The sequence below is a fragment of the Chionomys nivalis genome, chromosome 3, assembly GCF_950005125.1.
Source record: "Chionomys nivalis chromosome 3, mChiNiv1.1, whole genome shotgun sequence".
In the NCBI taxonomy this organism is placed as follows: Eukaryota; Metazoa; Chordata; class Mammalia; order Rodentia; family Cricetidae; genus Chionomys; species Chionomys nivalis.
In genome coordinates, this window is record NC_080088.1 from 111,114,471 (window position 1) to 111,135,308 (window position 20,838).

At 49.9% G+C, this 20,838-nt stretch overlaps 1 protein-coding gene across 1 annotated transcript; it reads right to left on the reverse strand.

Moving 5' to 3' along the window:
- Positions 1-2,010: 2,010 nt before the first annotated feature.
- On the reverse strand, positions 2,011-19,374 carry Orai1 (ORAI calcium release-activated calcium modulator 1). Its single transcript, XM_057765893.1, has 2 exons — positions 18,865-19,374; positions 2,011-6,436 (listed from the first exon to the last, which is right to left on the reverse strand). Exons 1-2 carry the CDS (start codon positions 19,168-19,170, stop codon positions 5,840-5,842), a joined length of 903 nt encoding a protein of 300 aa, XP_057621876.1. The 5' UTR covers positions 19,171-19,374; the 3' UTR covers positions 2,011-5,839.
- Between the last annotated feature and the right edge of the window lie 1,464 nt (positions 19,375-20,838).

Sequence of the window (20,838 nt, forward strand, 5' to 3'; positions counted from 1 at the left end):
ATCTGAGCCAGCCAAGAGCGGAGAGTGAGCTGCCCTCTCAGCCACAATGGCCACCAAGATTTGAGATTAAAGCAGGTCCCCACCTCCTTAGCCTATCACAGGAATCTCAAGGAAACTTTAAAAACCATGAGTATACAGGACAGTTGTTGCAGCCCATGCCCTAACAACAGATATTTGGAAGCAGAGGCAGGTGGATCTCGGAGTTTGAGGCCAGCCTGGGCAACACACTCAGTAGGGCAGTATCATGAGATCTCACGGTAAAAAGACGATGGTTTAAAACCACTGAGCAAGGGCCGGGCGGTGGTGGCGCACGCCTTTAATCCCAGCACTTGGGAGGCAGAGGCAGGCGGATCTCTGTGAGTTCGAGACCAGCCTGGTCTACAAGAGCTAGTTCCAGGACAGGCTCCAAAACCACAGAGAAACCCTGTCTCGAAAAACCAAAAAAAAAAAAAATAAAAAAATAAAATAAAAAATAAAACCACTGAGCAAGAATCCTTTCACCCAGCTCCTTGGGGATGTTTCGTTATGCTTGGAGACACTCCTGGTTGTCATGGTGACAGAGAGCCATGCTAATGGCATCTTAGGGCAGTGATGTTGTTAAATATGCTATACTTTTTTAAGTTTTAGTTTGTTTGTCTATTTCTTTGTTTTTCTGAGACAGGCTTTCTCTATGCAACAGCTCTGACTGTTCTGAAACTCACTATGTAAACCAACCAGGCTGGCCTAGAACTCACAGAGATCTGCTTGCCTCTGCCTCCCGTACCACTAAAGCTCTTAGCAAATGCCCCAAACTCAGTGAGGCATGGTGGCTCACACCTATACTCGCAGCACTCTGGAGATGGAGGGAAGAGAATCATTAAGGGTTTGACACCAGCCTGTTCAACAGTGAGTACAAGGATGGCCTCAACAAAACAGAAAAGCGCACATTGACATCACGAGGTTTTCTTTGCCCCTAAATTCTAAGTATGCTGACCTACTTCAGTGTGTGTGGTATTGACTGCACCTGACTCCAAGATCAACATAACTCCATGCTAAGTGTGCTTACACTGTCCCAGACTGGGTGTGGACAGCTTCAGCTGCCTCTCCTGTGACTCCTTAACCTGTGAGGTGACCTACTGTTCTCTGCAGTTCTAGAGGAAACAGGTTTGTAAGTCCCCAAGCTAATACTGTGCCTAACCTAATTGTTTTGCTTTTTCAAGACAAGGTTTTAGCTCTGACTGTCCTGGAACTTACTCTGTAGACTGGCCTTCAACTCACAAAGATGTACCTTACTCTGCCTCCCAAGTGCTGGGATTAAAGATGTGTGCCACCACTGCCTGCCCCTATATATTCTTTTGTGTGTTTGCCTGCATGTACCATGTCTGTGTACCATGTGCATGCCTGGTGCCCAAGAAGGTGTTACAAATGGTTGTGAGCTGCTACATGGGTGCAGGGAATCTAAACAGGGTTCCAGAGAGGAGCAAGTGCTCTTACCCACTAAGCCATCTCTCCAGCCCAGATCTCTACATTCATAGATAGTGAAGTATATGGCTTCTTCCCAGGCACGATGGTGCAACCTTTAGTCCAGCATTTGGGAGGCAAAGGCAGACAGATCGCTGTGACGCCAGCCTGGCCTGCATACTTTATACCTCAAAGGGTGGGGTTTGAGGATATACTTATCTATAAAAAGCAACAAAACTGGTAACAAACTGGTAACCGTAGTTACTTCTAGAGACAACTGAGGACTTGGGAATAGGAGTGGAGAATGATTTCTGTTTGACTTTTGAGACAGGGTTTCTCTGTGTAACAGCCCTGTCTGTCCTGGAACTCACTTTGTAGGCCAGACTGGCCTTGAATTTAAGAAATCTGCCTGACTTTGCCTCACAAGTGCTGGGATTAAAAGCGTGTACCACCAATGCCTGGTTTAAGAACAACTTTTTACTGTTGAATTTGGAAGCAAGTGAATAATCTACCATATCCAAAATGAAGCTGAGAGACTATTTTATTTAATCATCTACTTTGGTGCTGGGATAGAACACAAAGCCTGGTGTAGGCTGAGCCAATGCTCTACCACTGAGCTACACCTCAGCTCCAAGACGGGGCTCGTAAGGAGTATTTACTCCAGGTGCCTGGGTACTTGTTAGAAATAGATTCCAGAGACCTACCCAGACCAACCGCCAACCTGAATCAGCTCATGGCGGATGGCGATGCTCGGGGATCTACATTCTACAAGTCAGCCGGGTGATTCTTGATCCAGACACATTCAGGAATCAAAACATTAGATTTCAGTCATTGTCCAGGAGTAATTCCAGCAGGATCCTGGGTCTCTAGAGAAGCAGGAAGGTGATTTAGTGATAGCCAGGCTTCTCTGGGGAGCAGAGGTAGCGCTTGGGACCCTCCCCAGTCGTACCTAGCATCTCTCGAGGATGGCCCTTGTGCAGTGATGCCGAGATGCAGGATGGTTGTGAAGTGATGGGAGCATGACAAACATTAGGCCCTAAGCTACTTTACAGGGCCTGGGGATACAGCTCAGTGGTAGGATGCCTGCTTGTTATGCACGATGCCCTTCATTTGATTCTCAGCACCATTAGAAGACAAACAAAACCAGGCAGACACATCTCAAACTCAGGGCCTGTGGGAGTCAGGGACGTAATGTCCTTAAATTTACGTTTATTGTGACCGTGTCTGCAAGTTCCATATTGCATGTGTGGAGGTCAGGGGACAACTGGTGAGAACTGTCTCTCCTTCTGCCATGCGGGTTCCGGGATATGAACTCAGATGGACAGCTCCTGTATTTGCTGAGCCATCCGATAGCCCAAGGGAAGTAACAACAGGTGGCCCAGTGTGAACCACAGGGAGTGGTGAGAGCTGTGGTAAAGGTAGACCCTGCTCACTGTAGCCCTGCAAGGCAGGCCCAGGGCCCCTGCACCTTCCCATTCTTCAGGCAACGCCAGACCCTGCCTGGGTAAGATTCTTTCGAGGCCCTGAGCTCTGAGGCACCTTCCAGGTTTGAGTTCTGGCAAGTTATTGTGATAGATGCTTAATCTTCACTGTCAACTTCACTGGATTAGGAAAAGCGCAGGGGATTAGTAAAGCACCTTGGGGTCTGTGCGAGCATTTCCAAAGACGATTAGCTCACAAGGTCTCTGACCTAATCAATGGCAGGGAGTCGTGGCTCTCTGCACAGCATTATTGGGAGGTGGTGAAGGATGGGAGGTGGCGCTTGACGGGAAAGCCACTGGATGTGAATCCCCGGGGACTGGATCTCGCTGTGGTCACTTCCTAGGTCCCCTTGTTTGACTCTTGGCTGCAGTGACACAAACTAATGTCTCTGTCGTACCCTCTTCATCAACACGGACTGAAATGTCCGAGACCGCTAGCTGACACCAGTCCTGAGTCGCCTTTTTTGTCCCTCCCTGGTCACATGACACAAAGGCCCGCTACATTAGCTTCCTTGAGCATCAACTTTGTTTCCTGCAGTGAATATTATCATGCTGAGAACACTGAGGGTCCAGTGAGCAGCACGCAGTACTTACAACACCCCCACATGTAATGGCTACAACTATCAAGAAGCTAAACTAACACGGCATTCTGTAAAACTACCCTTGGAAAAAAGCTCTGGGCTGGACAGATGGCTCAGTGATAAAAGCACCAGCTGCTCTCACAGAAGACCCATGTTTTGTCCCGAGAACCTACATAGTAGCTCACAACTGCAGTCCAGGTCTCAGGTGATGTGGCCCCCTCTTCTGCACACCAAAGGCACCAGGCATGCATGTGGTACACATATATACATACATGCAAGCACTCATACATGAACATTAAAAAAAAATTGTTTTGTTTTGCTTTTTGAGACAAGTTTCTCTGTGTAGCTTTGGAGCCTGTCCTGGGATGTCGCTCAGTCCCTAGAGAGCCTGTTTAGCATTCAGGAAGCTCTGGGTTTGTCTGTCCCCAGTTCTGCAAGCCACCTGGTATGGTGGTATACCTGTCATCCCAGAACATGGGAAACAGGGGAGTATCAGCTGTTCAAGGTAAATTCTCCATTACATAGCAAGTTCGTGGTGAGCCTGAGCTACATGAAACCATCTTAATAAAACTCCCAAAGGTCCAGTCTGGAAAAGGCAGAAGTCAAGCGACTGTTCCACACTAAGGTAGACATTAAGCGACAACTCTAGTATACCTGGGGTGGAGAAACGGGCTGCTGTAAAGGGTGGTCCTAAAGTAGGAAACGGAACGTGAGTATCAGGAAGTGACTGCAGTGAACCCAAATCCAATTTCCTGCATCTGGACCGAGGATTTAGACAAAGCAGAACACTCGCCTAACATAGAAGAAGCCCTAGGTTTGACCGCATCCTGTTAAGTGGATGTGTGCTGCACAAAACTGTTAATTCCAGCACCTGGACACTGGATGTTCCTGAAAGACCACAAGTTCAAGGTCAGCCTTGGCTACTTAAAATTCTGTTCTTAAGTTTTGTTCATTTTGTTTTTTTAATTTGATCAATGAGTTGTGGCTATGTAAAGAAATAGCTTTGTTTTTAGGTCATATTTAAGCTAACAAGAATAGCTGTGTATCTATGTGAGCATACGTCATATGTATGCTGGTGCCCAGTGAGGCCAGAAAAGGGGATCAGATCCTTGAAGCTGAAGTTACAGGCAGTTGTGAGCTGTGTCCTATGTGGGTGCTGGAAAACTAAACTTTGGTTTTCTGGAAGAGCAGCAAGTACTCTTAACCACTGAGCCATCTCTCTGGCCTTGAGTCTTTTGTTTATTTTTTGTTGTTTTTTTAAGACAGTTTCTCTGTCTGGCCCTGGCTGTCCTGGAACTTGCTCTGTAGACCAGGCTGGCCTCAAACTTTAGAGATTCCTCTGCCTCTTCCTCCAGAGCGCTGGGATTAAAGGCGTGCACCACCCACCACCCAGGACTCTTAAAATTCTTTAATGTGTGTGTTTTTTGCCTTGCCTGCATGCCTATGAACACATGTGTGCCTAGTCCCCATAAAGGCCAGAAGAGGCTGTTGAATCTCCTGTAATGGAAGTTACAGATGGTTGTGAGCTACAACACGGATATCAGGCATCAAACTTGGGTCTTCTGGAAGCACAGTCAAGTGCTGTTAAGATCCGCCTGCCTCTGCCTTCCCAGTACTGGGAGTACAGGTGTGTGTGTTGTCACCACCACCCCACAAAGGCGTCTTTTATCCAAGCAAAGTTACATGTCTTGGAGTATAGCTCAGTGGAAGAGTGCCGGGTCAAGTCCTGAGTTCCATGGCCAGCAACACAATTGTTGTCAAGGCTGGTGGTCTGAGGCCAAGGCTTTGGCCCCATGAAGCTAGTGTTCTGCCCCTGAGCCCCTTTCCTCAATTTTCAGAAAGATCAATTGACTAGGGCATTCTATCACAGTCTAGACCCAAGAAACGCAGACACGAGAAGAGGTGTCCCTTGTGTGTATATTTTATGTGACACGCCCACGAGTGCGCGCGCACACACACACACACACACGCACAAACGCACACACACACACACATTCACACGAACTGGGAAGGAGGCTGAGAAGGAGGACAGGAAGCATCCGGGTGGCACTGGTGCGGGGGAGGAGAATTGGACAAAGAGCATCTGTCCCACACCACCCCCACATCCTACCAGGAGGGGGACCCAGAGCTGGAAGAACAGGGAGTGCTTATTCTCACAGAAGAAAGTCTCATAGTGCAGTGATTTTTTTTTTTAAAGCCTCTTCCCTCCACACTCTGCCGTGGTGAAGCCCAGCCGCCTGCGTAGGCTGTCCTCTAGATCCGGCCAGGACAAGGTCATGGGAAGGGCGTTAAGGCGAAAGCTCGAAAGTTCCCCAGGGCCAGTGGGAAGGCAAAGACTCAGGCGTAATGGGTGCCGGGTGTTAAAGAATGGTCCCCTCTGTGGTCCAGCTGGTCCTGCAAGCGGGCAAACTCTGCCAGCTCGTTGAGCTCCTGGAACTGCCGGTCTGTCTTATGGCTGACCAGTGAGCGGTAGAAGTGAACGGCAAAGACGATGAAAACCAGGCCACAGGGGACCATGATGGCAGTGGAGGCAATGGCTGCCGCCTCACCCGGGGTGATGCCGCTGCTGTTGGCGACAGCTGCTGACTCGGGAGGGGGCTTGGTCGGGCTTGGTTGGCCTGAGTGTCTCTTGAGGGGTAAGAATTTGACCCAGCAGAGCAGCACGACCTCAGCCAGGAAGAGCAACGTCCCGATGACAGTGGAGAAGGCCCAGGCCAGCTCGATGTGGCGGTGCATGCGCTCGTGCGGCGACTCTTTGACTGAGTTGAGGTTGTGGACGTTGCTCACAGCCTCAATGTTGGGGAGGATACAGGTACTGATCATGAGTGCGAACAGATGCACGGCCACCAGCACCGTGGTACAGGCACTGAAGACAATGAGCAACCCTGGGGGATAGTCATGGTCTGTATCCAGCTGGACTTCCACCATCGCCACCTAGGGAGGGGAACAGGGAAGTGAGCAGCAGGCCAAATCCTAGTTCCCTTCCCACCAACCTGTCCCTTGGACTCTCAGATTCCGTTTCTGGGAATGATAAAGCCCTACCCACTCCAAGTAGAGAAGTAGCAAAAACTACTGATGAGGACAGCAAGAATGAATCCATTAGCTGTGTGTCCTTAGGAAGTCAGTGTCTCTGAGCCTTACCATATAGAAAATAGAAAATTCACAGAACTATTTTAACAATTGAGACTTCCTGGTGTACAATAAACATCTTCCAAATGGGAATGCTTGCACTGTCAGGGTTGATCAGAGACAGGACAGATAGTAAAGTATATTATGCACTCTCTAATTTTTTTTGTTGTTTGTGTTTTTTCAACACAGAGTCTCTCTGTAGACCAGGCTGACCTCAAACTCAGAGATCCATTTCTTTCTACCTTGGGGTGTATGTAGGGAGGAACACAGTGTTTTCCTTCTGTCGTGGATCCTGGGAATCAAACTCAGCTTGATAATCTTGGTAGCTGGTACTTTTACCTGCTTAATTAACTATCTCTCCAGATCAAGAAAACTTTAAAATACCTTAAAAATAAAATAAGCCAGGGCTAGAGAGATGATTCATCAATTAAGAGCAGTGGCTGCTCTTACCAAGGACCCGGGTTCGATTTCCAACATCCACATGGCAGCTCACAACTTTTTATAACTCCAGCTCTAGGGGATCTGACACCTTCACACCAATACACATATAATAAATTAAAAAAAAAAAATCACAGGATGGTGGTGACACACACCTTTAATCACAACACTCAGAAGGCAGAGGCAGGTAGATCTCTGTGACATTGAGGCCAGCTTGGTCTGCAGAGCAAGTTCCAGGGCAGCCAAGGCTACACAGAGTAACCTTGTCTTGAAAAACAAAACAAACAAAAACAAAAACCCAACAACTACCGTTCACTCCTTCATCTGGCCCCACACTGTCACATTAAAACAGGACTCTATTTCACGTCCTGCTCGGGGACAAGGAACAGGTTGGAAGCTAGAGAAGTGAAGGCCTTCTCACGTCACATCTAGGTCCGTTCTGAGAACAGAGTGCACAGGCCAACAAGGAACCAAGAGAGGCTTCTCAGAACAGACAGACTCAACCCTGTGCCTGTATCTTGTCTGGCTCAGCAGCCAGCAAGCCCCACGGCCATGTCCTTTAGCCCAAGGGCTCACACATCAGCTCCCCCAAGTTCCTGGAGACTTGAGGATTTGGGGTTACCAGGGTCATACTCTGGGCCTGCCACCTGCTCTTTACACCTGGGTCTTATCAGATTTGGGTGACTGGGTGCATTGCCAGGGTCTGCCCATGTGGGCTGGAGGGTCAAGGGCAGCAAAGAGACAGGGGAAAGGAAGGCTGGGGAATGTTAACTCGGTAGAGTGCCTGCTTCCCATGCATGCAGCCCCATTAATCCCCAACATGGCTATACTATAGACTGCATGTGGTGGTTCATGCCTGGAATCTCAGCACTGGGAAAGTACAGGCAAGATGAGAAGCTCAAGGTCACCCCTGGCTACACAGCAACTTCAAGGACACCCTGAGCTACACGAGACCCCGTCTTTAATGAGAAAATAAAGCAAAATGATGGTAAATGCAGGTGGTGTGGACAAACCTTTAAAACCTGAGGGGCACAATAAAATACGTGGGCACAGTAAAAATAGGTTTTATTAGTACTCACTCCAAACCCTTCATTCCTGTCCTAGCCTACCTGAAACCCTGCAGTTCTCACCTTCCTGCTGGAGAGACAGGCTCAGCTCCAGAGAAGCAGGTCACCAGTGGACCTGGCTCAAGTCAGAGCCATTCCAAGTCCCCCTCTAAAGCTTCTGTCCAGACCCAAGCATCTTTGTAAGATAGAAGGGGTGAGACCAGGATCAGAGCAAAGAGATAGCCCAGAGTCTGGGGAAAGGAGCAGATGCTGCAGTCCAACAGCCAGAACACCTCAACAGGATTTAAAGGTTTTGCCTAAGAATTGCCACGACTAGCAAGGATAAGGATGTTCCAGCCTGAGAATTTATAAAACGGTTCAAGTTCATGTAAATTTGGGGCACTGCCATGAGGCATTTGACCGTTGTTTAAGATTCCCTGGTGGCCTAATGCCAACCCTGAGAATTATTCTGAGCCCATGCGGGCCAGGGAGCTGGGCAACTCAGTACATGCGGGTGAGGGGCATGGAAGAGCACAAGGCAAGGTACATCTTGAGGCTCTGACCCAGCCTCTACCCCTACCTGGAGGAGCCTGGTACCCTCAGCAGCCGCACCTCCGGCCACCTCCCCACCCCCACACTTCCTCTTCCTGTTTTGGCCTGCTGTTCCGGATACTGAAACCTGAGAAAGGACAAGCAGGAGAGGCTGGAGGAGCTGCCACAGATCCACTGGCTCCTGCCGGCTGGGGTGGAGGGAATGTGCAGAGCTGCCCTGTGGGGCTGGTGCTGGGGGTGTTTATGGTCAGTTTGTGTACTTTCCTGCATCCCAGCAACCTTCACATGGCATCCTGCCCCCCTCTGTGGAGCGTCTAGCACAGACCCACAAAACAAGGCCGAATGTGAAACCTGTGCCGCAGCTCACAAAGCTAGGGACCCTGGACAAGTAAGCGGTTAAGGCTTCAGTACTCCAGGATTTACTTCCGTAAGATGGAGGCCTGCTTGTGACAGGGACGAAGCGCCACAGTGAGCACAAAATGCTCTTTAAACACTGCTTGACCTAGGATAAACTTTAGAGAGCATCAATGATTCTTACTAGTTATCAGCAAGAGCATTGCTAGTCTAGTGTGGGGAGGCCCTGGGTTCCATGCACATGTGCACAGACAGACAGACAGACACACATTCATTACTCATTTTCCAACAAGGAAAGTGAGGCTCAGAGAAATGAGATCAATGCAGAAAGGCAGCTATGCTGTGCTAGGGTAGGGAAGGGGGACGCAGGGCCACGCCAGGGCCTGTGTGTAATGAGGGTGCACTTTTTTGCATGGTCACTGAGGTTAAATGAGGTTTTTATGTGTAAATGTTTAGCACAGAATAGGCCAAAGGAGAAGCTCAATAAATCTTAGTTAAAAAGAAAAACAAAGAGCTAGAAGTGGAAGAGAAAAAGGGTGGATTCCCCGGGCCTGCACACTATTCCTCACTGGGGGCCTGGTCTATCTCTTTCTTTCTTTCTTTCAGAGATAGCACGAGCTCCCAGTGTGAGTAGCAGAGAAGTGTACTCCACCCAAGACCTGGTCAACTGACCATCCCTGAACGACAGTGTCACCAGGGTCATAAAACCTGACCGAGGCACACACGGTCTAGGGGCACAAAAGTCAGTATCCTCACAGCCTTGGGCTGAGGGAAGGCTGAAGTCCCCATGGAAGAGGAAGGGCCTGCTGCTCCAGAAGGAACCCGGTCACCCTCATCTACCATTACTGGAAGTCCAGCCACACAGGCTGGCAGGATGCACACTTGCCACGTGTAGGACCAAGTTCAATGGCACAGGGCTACATACAAGAAGTGATTCTGAATGAGAAGTAAGGGGGGGGCTGGCATAAATCATGAACTCTGTGAAAACTGTTCACAGGCGTAAGTCCTCTTCCGAAAGGATTCCCACAAGGAGTATGTCCTGCAGGGTCGGGGGAGTAAGTCAGAGGAGGCCTGGCAGGATCTGGCAGCTGACATCTGGGGGCCCCAGCAGCGTCCAAGGAGATCACATTAGATCAGATTGCATGCAGCTTCACAAGGTAAATATAGCAGGGAGCAGGGCTGTTAACCCAAAATAAACAGCTCCTAGTCAGCCAGGGGCTGCACAGGGTCTAGCCGACAGAATGGTGACCAGGGTCCCCAGCTCCCACCAGTCTACAGACCCTCACCAGAGAAACTGGGGATCCTAGCGCTGAAGCACGGGCTAACGATGACTGATCCTGTGGAGGGCAAGGCCCGGCTGACCCGGCCAGGCACATGTCCCCTCCACTTGAATACCATTTCTTACCTTCCTGTTGGGCTCCATGGAGACCCTGCACACCTGGCCACACTGGTACTTTTGAGAGAGCCCCCCAACTTGCCTTGCCCAACCCCTCTACCCACAGTGGGCAACACGGCGTTCTCTTCCCTAGTTCTTCCAGTTCATCCTATGGTTACCCTACGGAGAGCTGTAGCCTTTGGGAGATCCCCAGACCCCAGTCACATGAGCTTCACCAAGCTGCCTGCATCTGCCAACTCCATTCCAAATGCAAGCCATCGATTGAGAGATCTGAATCCAGTCCCATGGTTTATAAACTCTCTTGACCACAGCAGCCCAGAACTCTAATAAATGTTTCTAAAAATAGATATGCACTCTTTTATGAAACAGAAACAAAAGTTTCACTAAAAACCACTTACTCTTGAAGCCTGTCAATGCAGTCCATTCTTACAGGCTAGGGCTCACTCCTCCCCCCCTCCCCGAGAATTCCAGCCATATCTCCTCCCATTCTGAAGGAGAGACAATACTGTGGAAATCAAATACTGTTCCACAGCTACTGGGCAAACCCTCCTAAAAGCCTGGCATTCAATCTTCCTTAACCCAAGGGCAGGTGCAGAAGAGCCAGCACACGACACCACGGTCAAAGGGGTGGTGTGCGTTGGACCCCCTAGCTGGCTCAAAAAAAAAAAAATGGAGAAAGCCGGGCAGTGGTGGCGCACACCTTTAATCCCAGCACTTGGGAGGCAGAGACAGGAGGATCTCTGTGAGTTCGAGACCAGCCTGGTCTACAAAGCAAGTGGCAGGACAGTCTCCAAAACTATAGAAACCTTGTTTCTAAAAATGAAACACCCCCCCACCATGGAGAAACATATCTACTGATCTTGGTGTCCACACTCATTTTTTATTTATTTATTGGTTTTGTTTTGACCAGGGCTTTCTCTATCATGTAGATCTTCATGTCCTATAACCTGCTGTGTAATTAGGTTGGCCTCGAATTCACAGACACCCTCCTGCTTTTGTTTCCCAAGTGTGGGGATAAAGGCGTGCGCCACCACACCTGGCCTCACACTTATTTCTGGTCCTTGATGAGGCTGTCATTTCTCTGAGTAAAGGTGTCACTCTGCAAATTCAGCACAATGGTGTCTGTCCATCCCCCGTCTTCCCCCACCACTTTTATTTTTGAGACAGGGCCTCACTTGGTAGTTCAGACTGGCAATCCTCCTGTCTCATCCTGTCTGTCTCTTCACATTTTTCTTTGTTTCTAAGATTATTTTATGTGAGGATTTTGCCTGAACTTACGTTAGGTACATGAGCTCAGAGGTCAGAACAGGGTGGTGGACCCCCAGAAATGGAGATGTGGATGGCTGTGAGCAGCCATTTGGGTGTTAGGACTCAAACCAGGTCCCCTGCAAGCGCCACGCATTTTATTTCGTCGGTTTGTTTTCTAAGACAGGGTTTCTCTGTGTAGTCCGCTGTCCTGTAGCTCTGGCTGGGATAGAACTCACGAGATCTATCTGCCTCTGTCTCCTGAGTGCTTGGATTAAAGCAACATGCATTTTAACCACCGAGCCAACTGCCCAGCACCCATGCTTAGGTGTTTTGGAGACAAGGTCTTCCGGTCCTCCTGTCTGGGTTTCCTGAGTGGATGCCTAGCGGTTTCTTTTTCTTTGTGCTGTTACCATTCAAACCCAGGGCTTTGTGCATGCCAGGAAAGTGTTCTAAAACTGAGATTCAGACCCAAGCATCCCTTTAACTTTTCTTTTGGGTCAAGTACATTCCAAAGAACAAGTGTTTTTTTCCTTTTCAAGACAGGGTCTTACTGTAGCAGATTGGTCTCTCACTCACTGCTAAGGATGACCTTGAACTTCTGATCTTCCTGCCTCTAGCTCCCAAGTGCTGGAATGACAGGCATGAACCCCAATGCCCACCTTTTTTTTTTTTGTCTTCACTTTTTTGAGACAAGGTTTCTCTGTGTAGTATTGGCTGTTCTGGTACTCTGTAGATCAGGTTTGCCTCAAACTCAGTGATCTTCCTGCTTCTGCCTCCCAAGTGCTACTGGAACTAAAGACATGTGTTACTATTGCTTAGCTCCATCTTTTAACTTTTTTTGTTTCTAGATATGTTTCTAATGACGTGATAGCATTTTTGGTTGGTTTTTTGTTTTTCAATTTCAAGACAGGGTTTCTCAGTAGCTACAGACCCAGTCTCGGAACTCGCTTTGTAGACCAGGCTGGCCTTGAACTCACAGAGATCCGCCTGACTCTGCCTCCTGAGTGCTGGGACTAAAGGTGTGCACCACCACCTCCCGGCCATGACATGATCGATATCTTTTGTTTAGTTTTGTTGCTTTTAGAGACTGAGTTTCTCTGTGTAACAGTCCAAGTTGTCCTGAACTCACTCTGTAGACCAGGCTGGTCTCGCACTCACAGAAATTCGCCTGCCTCTGCCTCCCAAGTGCTGGGATTAAAGGTGTGCGTCACCACCACTGGTTTGATTGTTATTTTATTAAAATGTATATATTACCTGTAGAAATACAATACAAACAAGGCTGGGTGTAGCAGTGCATGACTTTAATCCCAGCACTCTGGAGGCAGAGGCAGGTGGATCTCTGGGAGTTGGCGGCCAGCCTGGTCTACACAGTTCCATGCTAGCCAGGGCTACATAGTGAGATCCTGTCTCAAAATAAACAAATAAAAATCAGTAAGGCTGGCACTAACAAGTTTTAGCAGTTTGGAGACCAAAGTTCAGACCAAAGGTTGATCAACTAGGGCCCTCAGATTGTGGTTTTACATAATGTTTTATAGGCCCACAGCCCTCTACTGACCACACCCATTAATTTACATAACATCTAAGGCCAATGACAGAGTGCAGCAGTTACCTGGAAAACCGCACTGACCTGACAGAAAAAGTTGGCTGACCCCAGGGTTAGACAAACACTCTATCACACACAAGAGTCCTCCCTCGGGGGAGGGTCACCGATCAGAGCCAAGTTTAAGGGCACATGAATGACAATGCCATAAGGAAACCCATCACTTTGTAGGACAGCTTTCTCAGCAGGTGTGGTGACAAATGCTTTTTTAGTCCCAGCACTCAGGAGGCAGAGGCAGGAGGATCCCTGAGTTTGATGCCAGCCTGGTCTACAGGGTAAGTTCCAGGACAGGCAGGGCTACACAGAGAAATCCCTTCTTCGACCCAGGCGTGGCCGTATATGCCTGTCCTCCTAGCACTCAAACACTGAAGCAGGAAGAGCAGGGCTTCCCTGCCAGATCGGGCTCTAGAGAGACCCAATTTCAAAGAAATAAAAACCACAATGATCCTTTTTAAAAAAACAAACACATCAACACTGTTTGGCTGTGGTGCCGTCTGTCTGAATCCGTCCTCTTTAGCAGCATACTTAAAGACCCTGAGATGTTTCATCAGAGAAATTGGCTGAGTTCCACTTTAACTTCATATTTCGTTTTCTTCTGAGTATCCTCCATCTCTACCCAGCGCGCATCAACAGGGCACTGCCTTGGGAAACCTACTTCAGAAGAGTTTTTTCCTCACCAATCAGGGACTGGGAGGGGGGCCTCACTGTTCCCAGCTGAGAATTCCAGAAACATGCCGCAGGCACTTGTGAAATTTCACAAAAGGCTTCTCAGTAGGGCAGACATGAATCTCCTCTTGGGACATTCAGCAGCATTCCATTTACACGCGGCCCAGCATACAAATCCTGCATGCAGAATTGGGCATCTGGCAGGCTCCAAAGGCCTGGGTATCAACCAGCTAAGGGAGTATTGGCAAGAGGGGGAAGAGGAGAAAAGGCTCCAAATTAGACACACCAGAACTTGAGCCCTACTTGGTGGCGATCTGAGCCGTGAGGGGCCCTGTGAGGTTTAAACAAGAATGAAAGAAGGGGGTCCGGGCCTGTTCCAGACACAATGGGAGCTGCATGATGGCCACTTTCTCCAGCGCTATCACATTAGCCATTGCCACTCCTGGGTCTGTAACTTTTTTTTTTAAAATATTTATTTATTTATTATGTATACAATATTCTGTCTGTGTGTAGCCTGAAGGCCAGAAGAGGGCAGCAGACCTCATTACGGATGGTTGTGACCCACCATGTAGTTGTTGAGAATTGAACTCAAGACCTTTGGAAGAGCAGGCAATGCTCTTAACCTCTGAGCCATCTCTCCAGCCCCCTTTTTTTGGTTTTTCGAGACAGGGTTTCTCTGTGGTTTTGGAGCCTGTCCTGGAACTAGCTTTTGTAGACCAGGCTGGTCTCGAAATCACAGAGATCCGCCTGCCTCTGCCTCCCGAGTGCTGGGATTAAAGGTGCACGCCACCACCGCCCGGCTCTACCATAAAGTTTTAAGACCAAGTCTCACTCTATGGCTATGGCTAGCCTGGAACTCACTATGTAGACCAGGCTGGGCTTGAACTCACAGAGACCCATCAGCCTTTGTCTCCTGAGTACTGGGCTTAAAGATGTGCACCACCATGCCTGGCTACCATAGTGAATTGGCATGTGGCACAATGCCAGTCACACCAGACCCCTATCTTTCCCTGATCTCTGTAACTGCTCTTGCCAGTTCACTCACAACCCCCCACCCCCCCTGCACACCTTGGAAACTCAGGTAAACAAGTTTCCTAGATACCAAGGCAGGTATCTAGGCAAATACCACCCACCAAATCCTCACATCAACAAGGTTGCTATTATTTGCTATTATTATTACTTCATTTTACAGGTGAGACATCAAGATCCAAGGAGGTTAAGTGACTTCCACTTCCCCCAGATAGTACAGTCTGAAGAGGCTGGGCTGAGATGGACATCCCAGCTGGATAGATGCGGTCCCTGTTCCTACTCCTCTATCCTAGAGCTTCTGGGTTCTATGCCCTGACCATTCTGATGCTTGTTTTCTCTTGGTGCCGCTCAGAAGGCTACAGCCACTTTCCCAACCATGTGACTTCCACTGAGGCAAGTCATTCATTGGGGACAACCATGCTTGGAAATAGACGCCATGATGGCGCTTCTAGAGCTTTCTGTACCTGGCTGGCCTACTGTAAGAGCCTCATCAGCTCCAGCACTAAGGATCATCTCCAGGCTCCCTGAGCTCTGAGGACGTCATAAACACCCAACAACGTCTCATGGCTTGAGTGTCTCCTTCCATCTCATTTTCCCAGAAATCTCAGCCAACTTCTGAACCTGCTCTGGAACCTGGAACAAAAGGGGGTTGGCGGGCAGAACTTGAGGAGGAAGATAATCCAAAAATAATTGATCCCAGGTCATGGAAAGCATTTTGTTTACTGCACCAGTGACCTTCCCAATTATTGTCCGCTTAGGCTAACGTTACAGCCTGCCCTCCTCAGTGGGCCGGATTGCCATGCATGAGCACACAGTCCTTCTGGAGTCCTGTTCAGGCTGTCGAGTGGTAACCTTAGGTACGGAGAGCTGGAAGGCAGGCAACGAAGGACACTGCAAGATGCACATCTACCCTATGTTCAGGTTTATTCTGTATCTTTTTTTTTTTTTTTTTTTTAAAGATTTATTTATTTATTATGTATACAACTTTCTGCCTCCATGTATACCCACACACCAGAGGAGGGCGCCAGATCTCATTACAGATGGTTTGGAGCCACCATGTGGTTGCTGGGAATTGAACTCAGGACCTCTGGAAGAGCGGACGGTGCTCTTAACCACTGAGCCATCTCTCCAGCCCCTTTATTCTGTATCTTGTGGAGTCTCACCAGCAGACTATACAAGAACAGGGTACATCATCAGACCCTGAAATTGCCCCCTCCCCGCCGTGGACCCTTGTAGTGAATCTTCATTCACGTCAAGAGACTAGGATCTGCCCACCTCACATGCGAGAAGACTATAAGCTTCAGACACCCTCGTCAAGTTACAGGTACCTGGCTGCTCTTCCTATGTGAAGTAAGGGTTGGCTGGATCTCCCCCAGGCGTTTTGGGAGACTCTCCCTCACCTTATGGACAAAGAGGTGAATTTGGCATTCTAGGCAACCTGGCTGACCCTAGAGAGCAAAGGTCATGTGAGCTCCTCACTCTTCCAGGTTTGTAGGAAGGAAGCCCTCTGGGGACAGGAAGTTAGTTATGCTGACTCACAAGCCAAGGGAGAGTAATCCAGGAAACTTGTCACTCTGTTACCATGGCACCGGGGAGGCAGGCACCCCTTCCTCTCTTGAGGTTCACTCAGTGGGCAGTGGGGGCAGGGCACAATTAGAGCTCAGACCGTGTCTCCAGAGCTCTCAGAAGTCCAGCTTCACAGCAAGAACTTAGCTGCCCTCTCAAACCTGCTGCCCAGCATGGAGGCTGTCCTAGGATTCAAACGCCCCCAGTCTGCAGAGTGTAGGAGAAGCCATCGTGGAATTGATGAGCCTACTCCACCCTGGCTGAGAAAACCAAATTCCCAGACAGTGTGGAGATGCCCACGCCCACTCAGGTTATGAGCTCCCAGCCTTTTGAAATCCTCCGCAGTCTTTAGTGGAGGCCTGGCCCCTTGCAGAGTCAAGAATGAGGACAACAGAGTAGGAGAGTGTCACCTAAAGAAGGAAGGTGTCACCTGAAGAAAGAGGACACAGTGGTGCCTCACCTCCACAGACTGTAAAACTTTCTCTTTAGCGTCCACAGAAACCTTTTGGCTTAGGTTTTCATTCCCCAGGCCTGGTGCTACCTGCCTTTAGCTAGACACTGATCACAGCACTATGGTGACAGGTGGTACAAGTGCCTAAGCAAGAACTAGCTGCCTGCCTGCTGACCTCGGTCAAGTCCTATTTACCAGACTAGCTCAGCACTCAGGAGGCAAAGGCAGGTGGATCTCTGAGCCTGCCTACAGAGCAAGTTCCAGGACAGCCAGGACTACAAAGAGAAACTCTGTCTGGAAAAAAAGAAAATTTTTAATCATTTTGCCTGAACCACAAACTACAGAGCTACTCCTTTATTTCTCCAGGACAAGGTCTTAATAAGTAGCCCTGGCTTGAAGTCACTAAGCAGAATAGGCTGGCCTTGAACTTCCAGGGAATCCTCCTGCCTCTTCCTCCAGTAATTATAGGTCTCACCCAACTCTCCCTCTTTTCGCCACTAAAGGGCCCTTCAACTTCATTTTTAAAGGCAAGAGAACGCCCCCCCCCACCTTGAAGACATGTTTCTCTGTGTGGTTGGCTGGTCTGGAACTCAATCTGGCTTCGAACTTAGAGAGATCTGCCTGCCTCTGCCTCCCCTACCACCCAGTGGCATCAGAGGAACTTTTTAATAAGTTTTTATTTACCATTTCAGAAATCAAGGTCAAGGGAAAGAAGGGAGCGATTGGCCTGAGAGTGACAAGCAAGTGGCATAGCTGGGAGGGGTATTTCCATCACTCCCTCTCCTGGCCTTTCAGCGAGGCCCAGTGCATTGAGAGCCTCTAAAGCATTCAGGCTCACTGTTGCCCTGATCCAAGACAGGGAGAGACCCAGACACTTGCTACACTCCCTTCCCAAGAAAACACTAAGGGTGCCAGCCACTCCCTTCCTCAAGGCCAAGGTTTAGCTAATTCTCGGGAAGGGGTGGGGGTGGGAGTGCTGGTGAGGGGAGGGAGATAGACTTCATTGATGCAGGTTGACATCACCAAAAGATAATAAAGAAATTGTTATGAGGCGCCCTGCCCCAGGCAAACTCCAAGTTGTCAGGCCTGAAGGTATTCCCAGAGTGAACTTCTCAAGCTTAACTGCATCCTCCAGGGCACCTCCTGCAGCCGCTTCTTGTACCATCTTCTAAGGACTTGAGAGGAAGAAAATAAGCCGACCTCCTAATCAACCTCCTAATCAAGCGAGAGAGAGCCGTTCAAGGGGAACATGTCCCACCCTCCTCCCCCACACCCCGTGACTCAGAGACAAGTTTCTGGAGAAGAAACTGAGGATGGGGAGTGGCTGTCAAACCCTAGGCTGAGGCTCTTGGAAAATGCGGGGGGGTGGGGTGGGGTGGGGGGTGTGGGGGTGGGGGGGAGTGAGAGCTGAGAGCCTGTGGAGTATGGGGAGCGGAAAGCATTAGGAAATCCCCTCCAGTATTTGATAAAGAATCCTTAGGTGGGTGGGAGGGCACAGCACAGGGTAGCTCTCCTCTCCATCCCTTGACACCTGTCCTCAGTGGGTCAGACCTTTTGCATTCTCCCTGTGCCCCTGAACACATACATGCAGAGCAGACTTTTTAAACTATCAACTTCAGGAAAAGAACATTTTTTTGTGCCCCTAACCTCTTTGCCGCAACACGGTACCCTTCTGAAAACACCTGTGCCTGGGTATTTCGGATCGTCCACTTCTCCCTCACAACTCAGTACCTCTGGCTTCCCACCGGCGCTTACAATGGCTTATCCCAGCTCTTCCCCTCACCCCAGGCACGCCCAACCCGCTCCCAACTGTGGGCCCCGTCGGGGCTGCGGGGGGGAGCGGCCGAAGCAGGAAGAGGGGAGGAAGGCAGGGCGGCCCGAGCTCACCATGGCGAAGCCGGAGAGAAGAGCCGAGGTCCGGCTGGACGCTTTGAGCTTGGCGCGGCTTAAGTAGAGCTTGCGCCAGGACAGCGCCTGCATCGAGTGCTCGTTGAGGCTCATCACCTCGGAGTAACTCTGGCCGATCCAGTCCGGGTAGCCGACGGCGGGCGGCGGCGGCAGCGGTGGGGCCCCCGAGGGCTCCCCGTCCCCGCTGCGGCGGCGACTCCGGCGGCTGCCGCTGGTGCTGCTGCCGCCGCTCAAGGGAAGCTCGGGATTGCTGCTGCTCGGGGGCGGGGCAGGCTCCGGATGCATGGAGTAACTCTGCGAAGGCTCGGCTGGCGGCGGGCGCCTGCGAAGGCTGCGGCCCTGGGCCGCGCCGCACCTCCGCCTGCTCCCACTCGAGTTTGTCGCACGCGGCCGGACGGACCCGATCCAGAGGCCGAGGCCGTGGCCACAGAAGCGCTCCTCAAGTTCCAAGCGGCAGCAACCTGAGCCTGCGCGCCGACCGGCGTCCGGTCCCAGGCCGGCACCTCAGCGCGCTCCACGATTGGCCGGCCCCCCGCGATTATTTGCATACGCCACACCCTCTCAGATGCCCCGCCCATAAAGAGGTGGTCGGTGTCCTGCGAGTTACGTGCCCCACGCCGCCTCCGACGGCTCCTCCCACAGCCCCTGGCGAGCCTTCCTGGAAGCGCCCCACGCTGACAGGCCTCGCTTCTCATCTCTGCAGCTGCTCGTGTGGCTTTGCTCCCGGAGCTTCTGAGTTGAGCCATTCGAGGTCACCTCTGGGCGCCTCCTGAGGCCTGTTTCCTCCTTGGAACAAGGTGGCAAAAGGTCTGTTGGAAAAAGACCAAGTGGCGGTCTAGAGTTCGGTCAGTGATTATTGAGTGCTTACTGGGTGCTGACACTGTACCAGGCGCTCAGGGCAGGCATTAAATTGGTGATTAGGAGGGATAAAAAATCGATCCCAGAGTGGTCATGTTGCCTGTAATCCCAGCACAGGGGAGGCTGAGGCAGGAGCATCACGAGCTTGAAGGAGCAGTAAGTGCCTGCTTCAGAACACAAGAGGAGCAAAATTCCATGCTCCCTTGCAGCCAACATTCTACTAGAAGAGATGTACAAACACCAACATGTAAATTATGGTTCAGAAGGCTGTAAATGTATAGGGAAAAATAAAAACGGTTTTTAAAAAAGTGGATAGTAATGGGGATGGTCCCGATTTGTTTTTGTTGTTGTTTGTTTTGTTTTGTTGAGAACTACATAGCCCTGCCTGACCTGGGACCTGTCGGATAGACCAGGCTGGATTCAAACTCACACAGATCCATCTGCCCAGGGCTCCGGAGTGCTTGCATCAAATTCGTGTACTAGCCAGACAGTGGTGAAACGTGCCTTTAATCCCAGCACTCAGGAGGCAGAGGCAGGTGGATCTCTGTGAGTTCAAGACCAACCTGGTCTACAGTGTTGAGTTCCAGGGCAGCCAAGGCTACACAGGGAAACCCTGTCTCAAAATAAATAAATAAACAAATAAATAAATAAATAGATAAGTAAATAATAGTGTACTACCATTCCCGGGTCTCTTCATGGGATTTTCTATTCTGTGGGGGCAGACTATAAACTCGTTCACACCTCTGGGTCTCATCTGAACTGAGACTTGAGCCAGCAATGTAAAGAGTCGGGACCTAAGGAGAAAGGAAACTAAGTGCGGAGACCACGAGTCAGGGACTTCGGAATACGGGGGTTGAGGGCGGGGCTCAGGAGAGGTGAGGTGCAGACTAAGGAACTCGACAATGTTAAATCCAAAGCCACTGCGTTAATTAACAGTGGTTCCGCTGCTCTAACCCCAGAGTTCAGGATGTTTGTTTTTTGGCACACGCTCCACACTGAAGAAATATTTGTTGACTAAATACATGTGGGAAAGAGAAGAACAAGTGACGTGACACATTTAGACCCCAGTCAAGTCCTAAGCATGTGGCACTCCAG